This window comes from Electrophorus electricus, chromosome 16, assembly GCF_041902795.1.
Source record: "Electrophorus electricus isolate QZ-2024a chromosome 16, ASM4190279v1, whole genome shotgun sequence".
In the NCBI taxonomy this organism is placed as follows: domain Eukaryota; kingdom Metazoa; phylum Chordata; class Actinopteri; order Gymnotiformes; family Gymnotidae; genus Electrophorus; species Electrophorus electricus.
In genome coordinates, this window is record NC_137512.1 from 8,057,147 (window position 1) to 8,073,205 (window position 16,059).

Sequence of the window (16,059 nt, forward strand, 5' to 3'; positions counted from 1 at the left end):
TACTCTGCAAAAGTACTTCCTTGTACATTTACGAAGCACTTTCAGTGTTACCCTACTGCCTGTCGCTACAAATTCAATTACAGCCTCTCACTGAAATTATAATAGGGTTATAATGGGAGAGGTGGAAAGCTGCCCTAAAGTTGTAATTAACAATGAGATTGGAGGTGAGAGACGGGAGGGAGAGGAAACTAAAGACAGGGTGTAGCCGAAATAAAAGGACTAAATTAGAAAGTATATTAATCATTATAGCGTCAAAGCAAAATGTAAGATCAAAATCATAATCCGATGTGAAGCAGATAGAAAATATAAGACCGTGTAAAGATCGTATTTCGGAAAGCAAATTTTAGATGGGACTTCTTTTTGCCTCACCACTATAGCTGTTTGACTGTGACATTGTATAGTCTGCTGTTAATTATACTGCAGCAGCACCTAGGTTATGTTTTTTATATAGATTTGCCAAGATGTAGTTGATCTTTTACTGTCTAGAAGCAGACAGCGTCAAGCAAGCTGCGGGATAAAGGTGGAATAACTGCAGCCTTCCTGGGTTTAACCGTGCAGTGGGTATCTGCATAAACTGTTTCAAAACAAACTGCTAGCGTTATGGAAAGATTCATTCTGCTTCAGTCCTTCCTTAGTGATTTTTTTACCTGTGTGTGTGTGTGTGTGTGTGTGTGTGTGTGTGTGTGTGCGTGTGTGTGTGTGCGTGCGTGCGTGCGTGCGTAGATTTTGCCGAGACTGATCTAAGTATTTTGCAGTTTCTTCTAAAGTCTTGTAAAAGCACTGTCCTTTTCTAATGTCTCATTCCCCGAATAGTAGGTCTAAAGTTTTTCTAGGACGAATTGTTTGTTGCAATGCTTGCAATTTCTTTGCATACGATCATTATTATATGTTCCTTCAGTAGGCTGTTCCTGGATAACTACATATGAGGTAACGTTGTGGTTCTTATTTAGTTGAAGATGTTAAACCTGACCTGAGGCTGATTCTGGACAATATTAAACGGTCAGATCCGTCTGGAACGTATTGTGTGTCATGGCAAAGTAACTGGAGAGTGACATTAAAAAGAAAGTTAACTAAAATAGCGTTCCCTCACAAAGCTCCGAGAAGAACCGCAAGAATTCTAACCATTACTTCGACACCACATTCGGCTTCTCTTCGAAACACTCTCTGCCGAGAGTCTGCCGAGCAAGTTCTGTTTATTACATCTCCGGAAGCAAAATATTTAGAGTTAATCAAACAAAGAACTGCTCAGCATAATGCACAGGAAAGGAAAAATTAGCCTTTTGTAATACCTACATACTTTATTTCAATAGCATGTAGGAATAATTTATAATGAGGATCAGTATAAACTTTGTAGCTTACCTTAAAATGCGCAAAAGTTATTTTTCATGAAGGGTCCTAAGGTGATGTAGTCTAAATGATGCAAAGTTTACTTCGGTGATTTAGCATCTCTTAATTTCATTTTGCTTCTCAAATTAACATGGGCTACCATGTGAGCGTCTCACGCGGAGCAACGTAAGCCACATTGCGTGGAGCGCTAAAGAAGATAAAACCTGTATCTGAACGCCACGCGGATCAGTCACCAGGTGCACGCGGGAGTCAGCACATCCTACGCACTTTGCGTTTAACCTATCCGAGGAGAACGGTATATTCACCGAACTGCGGTGAATTGCGCTGCGAAGGAATTCAGCATTTGGGTCCTTTTTCCTTTTGAGACGCTGCAGACGTTTTTGTCACCCTTTCAGTCATGTGGTTCATCAATCTCATACTGCTTATTCTAAAACTATTGGTTTCGGCAGAGGGATTTTCTACTTGTCAGTCTTATGACTTGGACGACCACAAATCAAAGAGGATAGAGGCGGTGCGAGGGCAAATCCTCAGCAAGCTGCGCCTTCGCGCACCACCCGATCCTGCCTCCAGTCCTCCACCAGAGTCGCTACCCGTTGAGGTAATGTTACTGTACAACAGCACTAAGGAGCTTCTGAAGGAACGTGTGCGCCAGGCCGAGTCTTCTTGCGACCGGGAGAGTAGCGAGGAGGATTATTACGCAAAGGAGGTCCAGCGTGTGGATGTGCTTCCTCAGCGCGCGGACACTAGTAAGTAAAAACTGTTTTTGACTTTTAAATTGTCATAAATTCCAAAAGTGAAAAGGAACTGTAGGCCATTCTTTTCAGGATCATTACAAATAGTGTTTCTAATTTCGGTATACAGTGAAAATACCCAGCTGGTTTACCAAGATGCATATTTATCTATCTTAATTTGTCAACACGCCAGCCTAGTGTTGTAGATAATGCTACAGGTTTATAATTTGTGACTGAAATTATTTTATTCATGTTTGTTTGGTCAACCAGAAATTGACCTAGAACCTTATGATTCAAAGGGTTTCTGGGAAGCTCAGGGGCGTTTGTTAGTTGTTTTGGCACTGTCTGTGATTTTTTTTCTCTTTGAGGTGAGTCGTCTGAAAACCACCCAGACTTTAATAGAATGCTCCTGTTGTCCGCAGACGCGATAAACACAGTGCCCCAGAATCCATACTTCAGAGTGGTGAGGTTCGACCTAACCAATGTAGAAAGAAATTCAAGCACACTTGTCAAGGCGGAATTTCGCATCTTCAGAGTGCAAAACGCACGGGCGCGCGTCACAGAACAACGAGTGGAAATATACCAGGTGAGTTAATATAGTGTACCTTAGCTGCTACACACAGGCTTGGACTTATCAACATTAACTGCAGTTTGAAGTAAATGGTTGCATAATTACCAAAGTCTTTTGTGTAAAATATTTTTGCATCTACTAACAGTGTCTGTCTGTCTGTCTGTCTGTCTGTCTGTCTGTCTGTCTGTCTGTCTGTCGATTCATCTATTAATCCATCCATTCATCCATCCATCCAGATTTTGAAATCTGATGATGTTACGGCTCCTTCTCAGAGGTACATCGATTCAAGAACAGTACAGCCCCAAGCCAAAGGGGCATGGCTGTCTGTTGATGTTACAGAGACATTGAAGGAGTGGATGGCTTTTCAAGGTCAGAAGGTTCATGAAGCCACACCGCATCAGCAAACAATTTTAATTATTCCTCTGTGTTGTCAAGTGAGAACTGCTTGAACTGTTCTCCTTTAGAAATCTATGAATAACATTAGAGAATGGAAATACTCAGAGTCAGTCATTTACTGTCATTATCCTCCCACTCAGAGAAGAATCTGGGACTGAAGCTCAGCGTTCATTGTCCATGCTGCACATTCGTTCCATCTACAAATAATATCCTGTTCAACAAAAGTGAGGAGCTGGAAGCTCGATTTGCAGGTCCCGCTTTTCTTTCTTTATTTTAGTCTCATTTCACCTATAACCTATGTTTTCTGCTTCCAGCTCAGTCAGAAATGGTCACTCAAAGTGCTGACAGTATTTTATAGTAAATGGAATTGAATCAGTCTCTTTCCTTTTCTAATGTGCAGGTGTTGATGATGACCTGGTTCGCCAGAACAGGCGGCCAGGTCTGACAAAAGGCCAGGTGGAGTTTAGTACTAAAACGCCGCACCTCATACTAACGCTGCTACCCACTGACCGTTTGGAGAACCCTAACAAAAAGCACCGCAAGAGGAGAGCAGCCAGTGACACTACAACATGCTCAAGGTAGCATCGGAAAGGCATAAAAACACACACACCATATCGTTATGTGTGTGGCAGGGTGTATGAAAGAGCTACTGTACCCTGTTCTACTGTAAACTAACTGACATACAGGGTATCCAGTGTTTTGCATGTAGTGACCTGCTTAGGGAGTGTCTTGTATTTAAGTGTGGAAAAAAACACCCAGATGTGCATAAATCTTTCTTTGCATGTGCCTTCTTATTCTGGTATAAACTGTACTCAGTAAGGGAACATTAGGGCAGACTGCTTAGAAATCCTCACAATGAAAATGAGAATGTGAGCAGAGTCTGCTTTTGATTTGTTTTTTTTTCCCTTGCAAATTAGCCTGGAGAAAAAGAGTTGGGAGGCAGTATTTTATATAATCACTGTACCATTTCAGTATCTCAGTGCCAATCTAAAATCAGGTTTGTTGTACTCAGATAAAGACACATCCAAAACTAGTGGTCTGTTGATCACAGGTACTGAAAAAGAGGTGTAGAAAAAGATAGGAGCAAATAGATGTGAATATTAACAAGATGCATTAATAAGATGCAGCAAGACGTTATTGTAGGCATTTGTTTGTTTGTTTGATAGATAGACCAAAGCGAATACATTTTCATAGATTTCCATTCCACACTCACATACTGTAATATCCGTAATATCATATTTTGCACATCAGTATGAAGAGAAAGAATAAGCAAAAATGACAAAGATAATACATATATAGATAAGTAAATAATAAATAGAAAACATAAAAGATAAATTAAAAATAAATGGTTGTCTAGTAAGTTCGAATCCTGGCTCTACCATGCAACTGTTGGACCTTTAAGCAAGGCCCTTAACACTCTTGGCTCCAGGGAGCTGCACACTGGCTGACCCTGCTCTATGCATTTCTTTGTTTGTGTATTGTACATGTATATATGACAAAAATAAAGGCATTCCATCTGCCCTGGATGGAATTAATTCCTAGAATTTGTTGTATTTTCTATCTAGCTGAAACTCAGTTTACAAATGTAGTAATAATCATATTAATCTTAGTGGCAATGTTGGTACTAGGCACAGCGCAGTATGGAGGCAGTACTTATAGACTATTCAAGTGCAAAAGCAGAAATTGGCAAATAAAAATAGATTTACTGGAAGCTTTGACTTGTCAGTTCTCTCATCAATTTTCTGACAGGAATGCAGACCAAAGCTGCTGTTTGAGGTCTCTATATATTGACTTCCGTCGGGATCTAAATTGGAAATGGATCCATGAGCCGAAAGGATACCGAGCAAATTTCTGCGCAGGGAACTGTCCCTACTTGTGGAGCGCAGATAATCACTACAATATGGTATGTGAACAAAGTGCTTTATATTAATTCAATTGAATGAAGACTTGTCTTTCTGTACCGAGTATTGTGTTATAAGAAATATTAAAGAAATTCTGAAACGCACTCTACCATCCTCTTACTTACCCTCTAGTTATTGCGGATGTTTAGTGATTTGTGTCTCTCCCTATGTCTCGCCTAGATTCTGCCACTCTATAACAAAATGAATCCTGAGGCCTCAGCATCACCCTGCTGTGTGCCCCAGGACCTGGAGCCCCTCACTATTGTTTATTTCCTGGGTCGGACACCCCGAGTGGAGCAGCTTTCCAACATGGTCGTCAAATCTTGTAAATGCCGCTGACTGCTGTAGGTATGCGAGCAGGGGGACACTAACGAGATGGAGCTTTCAGGTGGCCCCTAGGAGATGGGAGGAGTGATGCAATTGACAGTATGGACAATATCTGATAGCAGGGAGAGCTAGTAAATCTATTTGAGACCTTGTTGTGCAGGCGTTTCTCAGGTTTCACTTGCTTTGAGTTGATGCAGAGTTGCAGAGCATTACTTGAGAACTGCTAAGAAGCTACCTTTCTCAAAATTAATCTTTCAAGTAGGCCTACATGATGGTATTCAGTCTTATTCAGTCTTTTGTCATATTTTTTAGTCTAATACTTTTACAACAGTAAAAATAAAGTATTCAGGAAGTGGTGGTCTAAAAAAAGAAAGAGGGTAAAAAAACAGACTTTTTATGTCACCTGAGTATGCAAGAGAAGTTTGTAGAATGGCTTATATTTTGTTTGATTATAGCAAATGTAAATATTTTCCCAGCCAGATAAGGGTTGTATATGTTTGTGTACCAAATACAATAACGTTTTATTAGATAGGTGGTTCTTGGCTCTTTTTATTGACGAGACTACACAATGGATTTTACCTAACTGTGGACATCTATTAACTTGTTTATTAACAAAATTCGTTTTCTAAATCTTCCTAACCAAAACGCTAGAAAATTAACTGGAAAGGTAGAAAATTGGTAAAGACCAGTTTCATACGTGATACTAAAGTGCAACCCTTTCTTTAAAAAAAAAAAATTAAGCTGATTTGTTTCTCGACTCGCCAGTCAGATGCGGTCAAGACTTGAAAATCTTTGGCGTAAACAGGATGTGAACGATTTCCAGACACCGACCACTCACGAAACGCCAGATTTAAACGCCTGGGGTTCAGGGTTTGCGGTGACACAGCAGGGGGAAAAAAGCAACGGAAACGTTGGAGGAAACGTAGGTTTGAATGCATTTTACGCAGTCTCTTTTACACCGTCTATTCCAGATTGTACGGAAACATCCTTGAAACATTGGCGCAAGTTACGTACTACTGTATTTTATTAAGCGATGCAGCGGCGTCGTCCACGTCTACTGGTATAGTCTATATTGCTGAGTAATGTAATTTTGGGTTTGTGGGAGACAATTTATCTTGGCCAACATATTGCGTCGTCTTGTTTTTCTCTCCCTTCTAAACTGATAATGTTTTACTGTACCCTCCAAAATCGTTTCCTATATGTCTTGCCAATACTTGCCAGTGTTTGTTTTTGAAGGAGACATTACGTTGTTTGAACTGTTACAATTTTAGTCCTGTTAGGACGACCGCTGGGAAATGAGAGGCATTCTGTGTCTGGCTGCCAGGGTTTAAGACCGTGAATGCCTCCGATTTCAAGCCAAACGAAAACAACTTTTTAACCCAAAAAGGAGTCTGAGATGTGGTGTTATATAAATGGCAAATAAATCGAATAAACCAAAATACTGTCTCGAAGCAAAGTCAACGTGATTCACAACCCAGTGATCTGTGCATGTCTGTAAACAAAAGTTTACAGAAAAAAAGTTTACACTTACAGACTAGAGATTGACTTCTTAAGTAATGTATGTCAAAGAATGTGATTAGGCCAATCTGAAACAGCTCATCTGGCACTGTTCCAGACAGGTTACGGAGGGTTTTGTGCTGAAATTTAATAACATGTCCATCAAGCACCCACGGGTCCTTCCTGTGATCCTTCCTGCAGCCTCCCTATGCCACAAAGTAAACCAGAGCAGTCCAGATTCACACGGGAGTCTTATTAAGGGGTATTGTAATGAAATTGTGGTTAAATAAGGTTTGGTCGAACAGTTTAAATTGAAATGCCTACAGAGACAGTATAAGGAATAGGTTCACACTTAATTACAGTTCAGTAACTATTCAGATAGTCTTATTTGGGTTGATACATGCTGTATAGATTGCCTAAGTGCACCCATCATGTAACTGATTGATAGTTTTAATTCAGTGACTTTCCAAAATATTCCTGTCATATAATATGAAAAGTACAAATAGAACAGTATATGAAGACCTCAAAATGGATGTAGCACCACCATATAAGGTGTGTATAAGGATATGTGGACATGTTAACCTTTTTCTTTGTATTACAAATTTACACTGTATATTTTTACATGTACTGTAAACAGTATGTATATATTTTATATATTTTTTTAAAATTATATCAAAACAAGTTTTCAACATGCTTGATATTTATGTCAATTATGATTATACAATTCTGTCTTTTGTAACAAATACACCATTTTTCTTAACCCAAATCAAAATTGTCTGGACTTGGTTAATGTTTGCACAGGGGATCAGGAAGTTCTAAATGAGGGGAAGGTTAAATGTTCGCTTATGATCTGTGTGACATGAAAAATGGCCTGAGACATGCACCACCCTCTGCAGTGAAAAGACGAGAAAACAAATGGGGAAGAGTGAGAAAGAAACGGTCACAAGTGGATAAGAATTGATTTTCTGCAAGTGACAATAAAGTGTGCACAGGCCCTGATACCCAGTGCTCAGGGTGCAGGGAGACAGTGTTAGGTGGGGCTACACTGTGGGCCCTCAGAGGTAGAAATTAGGGGAGCTCAGCCTGGCATGGCTCCTTCCTAAACCACCATCATGTGTTTGTCCTCTTCACTCTAAATACCCCCTTTACTATGTGCACCCGGCACTTATCTCTGCAGCCAGGCTTTCCAGGGAGCATACAAAAACCTTTCCTGGACCTGGCCTGTAACAGTTTTTCTCTCATTTTCTCACTCTCCACCTTGGCCATTCTGAAAGCTCATCTATACAGCAGAGCTTAAGTACTCAGACAGCTGGCATGGCATGTTGTTTGCGTTCCGCAATCTCGGTCATGTTTTGTGTACACACTAAAATGCAGGTTTGAGTAAATCTATGAGAAAGGATGTAAAGAATCAAGTCACTGTTTGAGAGTGTTTCCGTGTAGGTAGGTGTGTGTTTAATTTGCAAGGCAGTCCTCCAGCTAAAGAATAAACATATCCAGCAGATTTACGGGTTCAATCAAGTTCCAAACTGAAATACTAAATGATCATTACCCAGGTGTAATATTAAGATGTCTGACAAATCTGGACACATTTGAGAACTGTCCAATTAACCTCGTCATCCAGCCACATGAGGGAGACATTTTTTTCATACAGGGTTCAGAGTAAAAACATCCTTGTCATGAACTGCTTTAAAATAAATTTGTTGAAGTACAGATTAGAAAACCAACTAATAATAATAATAATATATTCTCAAACAAACACCCAGAGTCATTAAAAGATACTATATCACAAAAATCATCAGGAATTATAAATAATATCTTCACAAGAAACTTAAAGGTGTAGACAAAACTGCAGTTATTTTTAGTAACATGTTGTGGAGTGTATATATGGCACATCATATTTCAGTAACTGTGTAGACTTTTTAAACTAAACTTCAATGAGCCAGATGGTGTCAGGATCTTACAGGTCTTGATTATGTGAGCATGAGTTTTTCAGATATCCATGATCATGGCAAGGCAGCTGACATATTTGAAAGTTAATTGTAAACAATATGTATATATTTTCATATGTATACATTTAGTAGAGTTTTAATCTCTCCATAGAATTATGCAATGCTGCACTGTATTTATGGCATCAGACATGTCAGTGTAAAGATTATTTAACAATAATTGTTAACATCATTTTCAGATCACCACTATGCGGTAAGTCAAAGAGTCACATATTTGTTTGTTAACACACTGGTTCTTTGTTACCTGATTAGTATTAATTTATGGCTGCCCACTCTGTGTTTTGAGGTTATGGTCAGATGGGGGTTTATAAACTCAAGTGCCACAATTCCTGGAAAGAGTGGCTACTGATCTGGAATCAGTCTTTAAGTGGAGGAGGTGTTGGGGGATATGATGGAGGTTGAAGTTCATTGCTGTACTCTGTGTATAGTCCAAGAGGACCTGTGTAAGGAAGCTGCCTCCTCATGCTTCTCCGCTTTGGCTTGCGTGGTCGGTTTAGTCCAGTCCCAGCTGGTTTGATGCGGTCACTCAGAGTATCTGAGGACTCGTCAATGTATGCCAGGTTCTCACCAAAGAAGTCCAGGAGAGAAGGGCATGGGGGAGAAGAGGGGCATGAGGAAGACGGAAGCGGAAGATGTGAACAGCTCTCCACCAAGTCAGATGGCACGTCCCCCTCGCTTGCCAGATTGCCCCCAGCTTCCGTCCCCGACCCAGATTCCTGCGAATTCCAATCTGATTCAGACCAGGATTCCGACGGTGTCTCAGATCTGGAATCTGATTCTGAAACTGATCTGGATGCAGACCTTGATGCAGGCTTAGACTGAAGCCCCAGCTCAGCTCGTGAGACAACCTTTGATCCGTGTCCTGATGTTAGCCTTGATCCCGATCTTATCCCGTAGCTTGTATATAATCTAGGTAAAGGCCACATCATATTATAACACTGTTATTAAGCAGACACACTTACCTGCACTTTTACAAAAAAGTAATGCAAAAATACTATATATTAATATGAAGAAAAAAATGGAGACGCCAACCCCACCGAGTATCGGATCCAGTGTTATATCGGGAACCCGGCCAGCTCACAAACAAATGCCCATTTTCCCTGATGGCCTCTGCCTCCAGAGAGACAGCATGAGGAAGCCCGTCCACTGGCGGCCTGGGGTGCCGATGATGGGCCCCACGGTGGCACCTCTTCCTGCGTCTGCGCTGGAGCTGAAAGGGGTCATTCAAGTCCAGAGGGACTGGGATGCGGAAGTCCATAGACATGTTCTGGATGTTCTGGGTCCAGTCAGTGGCATGGGCTCTCAGCTCTTCCATCTTAGGACAAGAGAGGGAGCAATAGTGAAAATAAATGGAAAATTTGTTTTATTACATATTTCAACATTATTTACACTTAAGCAGTTCAAATTCTATGTTTTGTTCTTATAAGGGTCATTCGTTTTTGACATTAAGTTTTGTTCAGCAAAATACATATAGGGATACAAATATTCAGACTATACCAATATATGTAGGTGTACTGTAAACGATTTTATAGCTCATTCACTGAGTAGGAGTGACACAGAAAACATCAGAGAGGTTAATGTTTAAAATATGGTCATGCATGGTGCAAGTAAAGCACATTCACTATGAGTAGTTAGTTAGTCACAATGAAATCAAGTCACAATAAATGCATTTCAAGTCAGCATTAGCTAACTTTGCATGTTTGTACTTGCGCCCACACACACACACACACACACACACACACACACACACACACACACACAGACACAGACACACACACACACACACATTTTTACACCGACCTCTGCCCTGGTTTTCTTGGAGAGCACCCTGAGCCAGTTGCCTATCATTGTGAGGATAGAAGCGAAGTAGGCCAAGCCGAACACAATCCACAGCCACACCAGAGGCTTGTACATTGGGATGCCTTCTCTCCGGTTATCTAGGAGTCAGAGGAAGGACACGTTTGTGCCTGGTCTACCTTTCAGACTAAATGCTTATTTAGGCTACAGGGCCTTAAGTATCTGATGAAGTAGTCAGTAAGTTTGTAACTATTTATCCAGCTTTATTCAACTATTCAAGTTTGGAACTGCTGAAGACTAAAATACATTTGTCTCATTTAGGATTGTCACGGTATACCAGAATTGATGATAATAGCAATATTCAATAAATGAATATTGATATCATGTTAATAATACATATATATGATAACATCATAAATAATCTAGCCTCAGTAACTAAGGCAGATTTTAGGCTTTAGAGATGTTTTATTTATTCATTCAACTGGTTGCCTTTTCACTGTGCAGTAATTAATGTAATTAATGTAATGTTCTTTTTATACACTTTTGGTTACATACTCTCATCACTACACTTATATTTTGAGCATATTTTATTTGTCAAAAACAGACTAAACACACAAAACTAATTTAAACATTAATTTGAGTGACAGTACAATTATTATTTTGTTATAGCTTCCGTTTTCTACACTGGTCAGGTGTATGTGGCCATCATCATGGCATGTTAGTCAAAACACAGAATACTTGGTAAACTTGAAAATTTACTAAGCTTGCAATGCCATTTGAATTTCATGCATGGTAGTGACAACGGAGTTATGTTGTGGCCTGAAATAATACAAGCTATGAACATGAATAGCTTAACAACTAATATCAATAAACAATGTTTCACTTCACTTCACTTCACTTCAATTATAAACAGGTCAGTACTAAACCAACTATAGGGAAGAATTGGGTAAGATGAGCCAGTGGGTAAGTTGACCCATCACTCGTATATGGACAACCATTCACAATTTTTGTCATATGGCCCTAAAATTAGTTTGCATTGTCCCCATATTCTGTTATCTATTTGAAATAGGTACACTAATAAGGATTCAAACGATGGCATACATCCTGAACTTGTGTTGTATGCAGTAAGTTTATTCCTGTCTTATATTCCCTTGGCTATAGGTCAACTTAAATAGAAATTAGCTCATCTAACCTCACTCTCTCCTACATGGAAATACTTCCAGAAATAAGGAGAGGAAGTGAAATTTAACGGCAGATCACACAATCTAATATTCCATATTACACAATATATACTGGTATTTAGCTAGTATATATTCACTAGACAAACACCAGTTACTCACTTTAGGTCCAGTACGCACAACACAAATGCTAAAGCAATTGTAGGCTGCTCATATGCAGTTCTCTCTTTAAAACTCTGCTGCTCACTACTCAGCCACCAAGCAGCTGCATGATTAGCACATGATCGGTGGATTTGGTTTGTCTTAAGGGGCAGCATCTTGTACATATTCACATTTTTGATAGCTATTGCAATTTGTCTTCCACAGATTACTGGTGGACATTAGTTAAATTAGAGAATGTTGTGCATTGTGGAAGAAAATAACTTCCTGCAAACCTAATGTAAATGCAATATCCTCCCCCCAAATAACATTAAAATGATAATAGAGTACCTGCTACATAGTCACCAAAGCCAACAGTTGTCAGTGTGATTACAACAAAGTATCCTGCCTCAAGAAGAGTCCACTTTTCCACTTCTTGAAACACAACGGTTGGCAAGGCGATGAAGATCAAACAACCAATCAGAATGGAGAATACAGCAGATATGACCCGTATGCTGGTGTGGCTCACGCCCTTCTGCTATTATTTGGGAAGATTACAGGAAAGAAATATTATCCAAACAAATCTTTGAACTCCTGGAACAGAAACCAGTCAAGTTTCAGTGTTGCCTTGGACTTAATGTTGCTGGTTTTGCCCTGGAACATAATGGTTGTAATCTTGTAATCATTAAAGGATAATCAGCACATTTTGTAGCCTTGTAAAATTCTTGTAAAATTGCCAGTGTTCTTATGTGAAAAAAAACAAACTCAGCAAGTAGTTTGTAAAGAAAATTAAGCTGTGAAATTAGATGAGAAATACACTGCCCTTACCAGGAACAGGTCCTCTATCTTTGCTACTGCCCTCCTGAGCATGTTGCCCAGGTGATCCCCCACACCAGCTAAGAGAATTCCAAACATGGGAATCCCCACCAGAGCGTAGAATATACAAAATAACTGCCCTCCTTCTGTCTTTGGGGAAAGATTCCCAAAACCTGAATGGTGCAAAGTGCAAAGGACAGGAGACAGACCTTTTATTGCTATTTGACTTACAACCTCTCAGTGCCACAGCAAAGGTACTAAGTCTCCGCTTCCCAAAGGGATAGCCAGTGATTAAGGTAAAGCTGTTCCACTGTCTCACCAATTGTGGTGAGGATGGTCCCACAGAAGAAGAAGGCATTGGATAGATCCCACCTGCTGGTGAAATTGGCTGTGCTTCTAGCATCCACACCAGCCTCGATTGCATCAACCACTTTCTGCAGGAAAAAGTATAGAAAAGAGATGGTTGTATATAGTGGGTTTCAGATGCTACTGCTAACACAATTTTGTTTGTCTGTATGTGTCTGTGTTGTTCATTTACATACATATGCTCAGATTAAATGTTATATTGCAGGTCTGGCACTGTAGGACAGTAATGATTAGCTATGCATGCAAATGTACCTGAGTGAATTCACTGAGACTGTTTTCTTGAACACAAGTGTGGTTGTTCAGGAAGGCGAGGCGAGAGTTGAGCAGCTGCCCGTAAGCCCATTCCTCCCGGGAGGCTTCCAGCCAGCCAAACACCAGTGCCCCCATCACCAGGTACAGCAGCACAGCAGCCAGGATCATCACCAATGTGGAGCAGCGCATGGTTCCTCAGCCCACCTTTTGGAGTAGGACACGTCCTCTAGTAGGCCCACATGAATGAACTGTGGATGGAGAGGTGATCGCTAAGTGCTGTCTTTTCCTGCCTGACATAGTTAAGGTGGAAACCTAAGCAGGCAACTGAGGAAGACCAAGTGCACTGTGTGCGTGGCAGTTTAAGTATGAGACAGAGCTGAAGTGTGAGAGCACAGGTCAGGTCACCTATGACTCTGCACTGTCATCCCAGTTGGTGATCTCGTCCTCCTTCATTGCAGCCATCAGTCATCTCTCTCTCGCCTCCACACAGTCAACCTCCTTCTCTGGGACCCGCTACAGCCTGCGGAACACAGCGGCAGAGAAAGCAGACCTATTGGGCTGCACACGGCAGACACGAGACAGATCATCATAAGCATAACAGCCCGAAGCGCAACAAATGACGCCATAGTAACAGAGCCTCTGGCAGAGGTCTGTGTAAACACAGTGTTCTAAAGGCTGGTGACAGCGCCTTGACGCACAGCAGGGCATTCGACACGTTTGCACAGAGCAACCTGCATGCATGGTACATATGGGAACAAGAAACAGCAGATTGCAAAGGTTCAAAAATCAATTAAAAAACCTTAAAGAGGTCAGATCAAATTATTTCAAATCATCACAAGATAAGCAATGGTTAGGATTAATGATCCATTTTCTTGTTGCTAAAGCACATGTTTTAACAGAACACTTGTTATTACTGTAACAGCTTTTCATTTTATATCCTTGTAATTTAAAATGCTAAACTATTTTAACATATCAGCAGTCAACAAATATATTTATATATTAGAATGGATAGCTTACTGAACTTCACAGCAAAAGAAAGCAAGAAGTCAGAAATTAAGCATTACTCATTTGGTCAAGTTAGTTTATACATGTATCTAAAGTCAGTATGTGCCAAACTATTGACACACCTTGAATATCTCAGTATTACTGCATCAATATTCCTTAGAGCACAAAGAGCTATCACACTCAACCATCACAGTGTCAGACAAATATATTTAGTAAGGGGATATTTAGCTGCACTCTTGAACCTTAAAGTAGAAAAAGTACACCTGTACACAAAACCCTTTTTGTCAAAGGACTATGATAGAGGAGCAGATCTACTTTTTCCTTTAAAATATTTAACAAAAAAAGAAATTAAACTCATCACTTCTCATATTTAGGGCACATTGCTTACCTCAATGAAATGCAAAAATGTGAGATTCCAGCAATGACAGTCCGGAGTTCCCTCTCTGCAACAAGAGAGCAAGTGTGTTTCCCCATTCCCAAACCCTTACATCAGCTGCCAGTGTAAGAGGTGAGATAGTACAGAGAACGAAGGACAGAAAACAGAGAGAGAGAGACACAGAGAGAGAGAGAGAGAGAGAGAGAGAGTGAGGAAGAAGAAGATGAAGAAGAAGAGACGAGAATTCTGAAGAGTTCTGAAGACAGGGAGAGACTACGAGAAAGAAAACAAGACAGAAGGATAGATTCATGGAGATAGATTCACATATTACAATTTGACTATCCAATCCATGTCCTCATATACCCCTTATTTTATTCTGAATTTCTCTTATTAATTTTTACAGACATTAAATGTTCACTAGAGCAGGGCCTCTTAACTCTGGGAAATAATTACTCTAAACATTGACATTTTCCCTGCTCGAAGACATTGAGTTGTGTGTTGGAAGTAAAAGCCTGAAACTATAAACAGCAGTGGGTCCCCAGCACTCCCCATAATTTCTAGATGTCATATTCCAGCTATTAGCCTATTAAATGTTGTTAGTCTTCTTTTGAAATATTTGATCCTTGGGCAATGTACTATAGTAACATGAGCTTGTCAATGCTCATGATTCTGTAGTGCTGACCTATTTATTACTGCTCAGGAGACTGAAATACAACTTTTTGTACTTATAACTTAGTTGTATTTTAGATTTATATATACTTAGAGTTACAAGTATGGGTATAAAATTTCTTGCGAAATGTGTTCACCCAACTTGCCCACTTTGGCAGCCTTTAGCAACTGATTATGACACTTGTTGAGGAATGACTATGCATACATGGTTTGTCTAGGCTCTCTCAAACAAATAAATGGATTTATACAGGATGCTATTAATGGCAAGAAGGCATCACCACCGCCTTTAGTAAGGCCAGGGGAGCAGGGCTAATGAGCCATGCTGGATCGGTTCCTCATGAGGGACCTAGACCTATCTCTCGCTCAGTCTCAAACATGCAAAACAGGCTTTTCAACAATCACACACATCTTTTTTTTTTTTTAATTCCTGATCCAGCAGTGACTAATGCCCTGCTATTGAAGCCATCAAGCTTGATATAAACAGAAACAAACTCGGCTACTTTCCCAAAAGCAGCATAGTATCTAGTCTGTATACACTATTAAATAAGTGTGCAAAGTGCTATCTGTCCAGCACATCTGGGTTCTCAGATAGCTCCTGCAATGTCTTCCTTACTGCTCACAAACAAGAGAAGGGACATACCCTAGAGAAGCTGTATGTACTTCATAAAAATTTTAAATGAACATTG

At 40.1% G+C, this 16,059-nt stretch overlaps 2 protein-coding genes across 5 annotated transcripts; one reads left to right on the plus strand and one right to left on the minus strand.

Moving 5' to 3' along the window:
• The first annotated feature begins 796 nt into the window (after nt 1–796).
• On the plus strand, nt 797–5,800 carry tgfb5 (transforming growth factor, beta 5). Of its 2 annotated transcripts, XM_027016994.3 has the most exons (7): nt 836–2,093; nt 2,501–2,664; nt 2,886–3,018; nt 3,186–3,296; nt 3,446–3,623; nt 4,795–4,948; nt 5,127–5,800. In XM_027016994.3, exons 1-7 carry the CDS (start codon nt 1,745–1,747, stop codon nt 5,283–5,285), a joined length of 1,248 nt encoding a protein of 415 aa, XP_026872795.2. In that variant the 5' UTR covers nt 836–1,744; the 3' UTR covers nt 5,286–5,800. The 2 variants fall into 2 exon arrangements, with proteins under 2 accessions (XP_081554975.1, XP_026872795.2); XM_081698849.1 differs by lacking the exon at nt 3,186–3,296 and having other exon boundaries at nt 797–2,093.
• A 1,077-nt stretch (nt 5,801–6,877) lies between these two features.
• Nucleotides 6,878–15,947, minus strand: kcnk4a (potassium channel, subfamily K, member 4a). Of its 3 annotated transcripts, none has more exons than XM_081698848.1 (8): nt 13,729–15,947; nt 13,324–13,527; nt 13,025–13,139; nt 12,718–12,878; nt 12,241–12,427; nt 10,577–10,713; nt 9,814–10,091; nt 6,878–9,685 (listed from the first exon to the last, which is right to left on the minus strand). In XM_081698848.1, the coding sequence occupies exons 2-8, from the start codon at nt 13,510–13,512 to the stop codon at nt 9,133–9,135; spliced, it is 1,620 nt and encodes a 539-aa protein (XP_081554974.1). In that variant the 5' UTR covers nt 13,513–13,527; nt 13,729–15,947; the 3' UTR covers nt 6,878–9,132. The 3 variants fall into 3 exon arrangements, with proteins under 3 accessions (XP_081554974.1, XP_081554972.1, XP_081554973.1); XM_081698846.1 differs by having other exon boundaries at nt 13,324–13,571; XM_081698847.1 differs by having other exon boundaries at nt 13,324–13,613.
• Nucleotides 15,948–16,059: the final 112 nt, after the last annotated feature.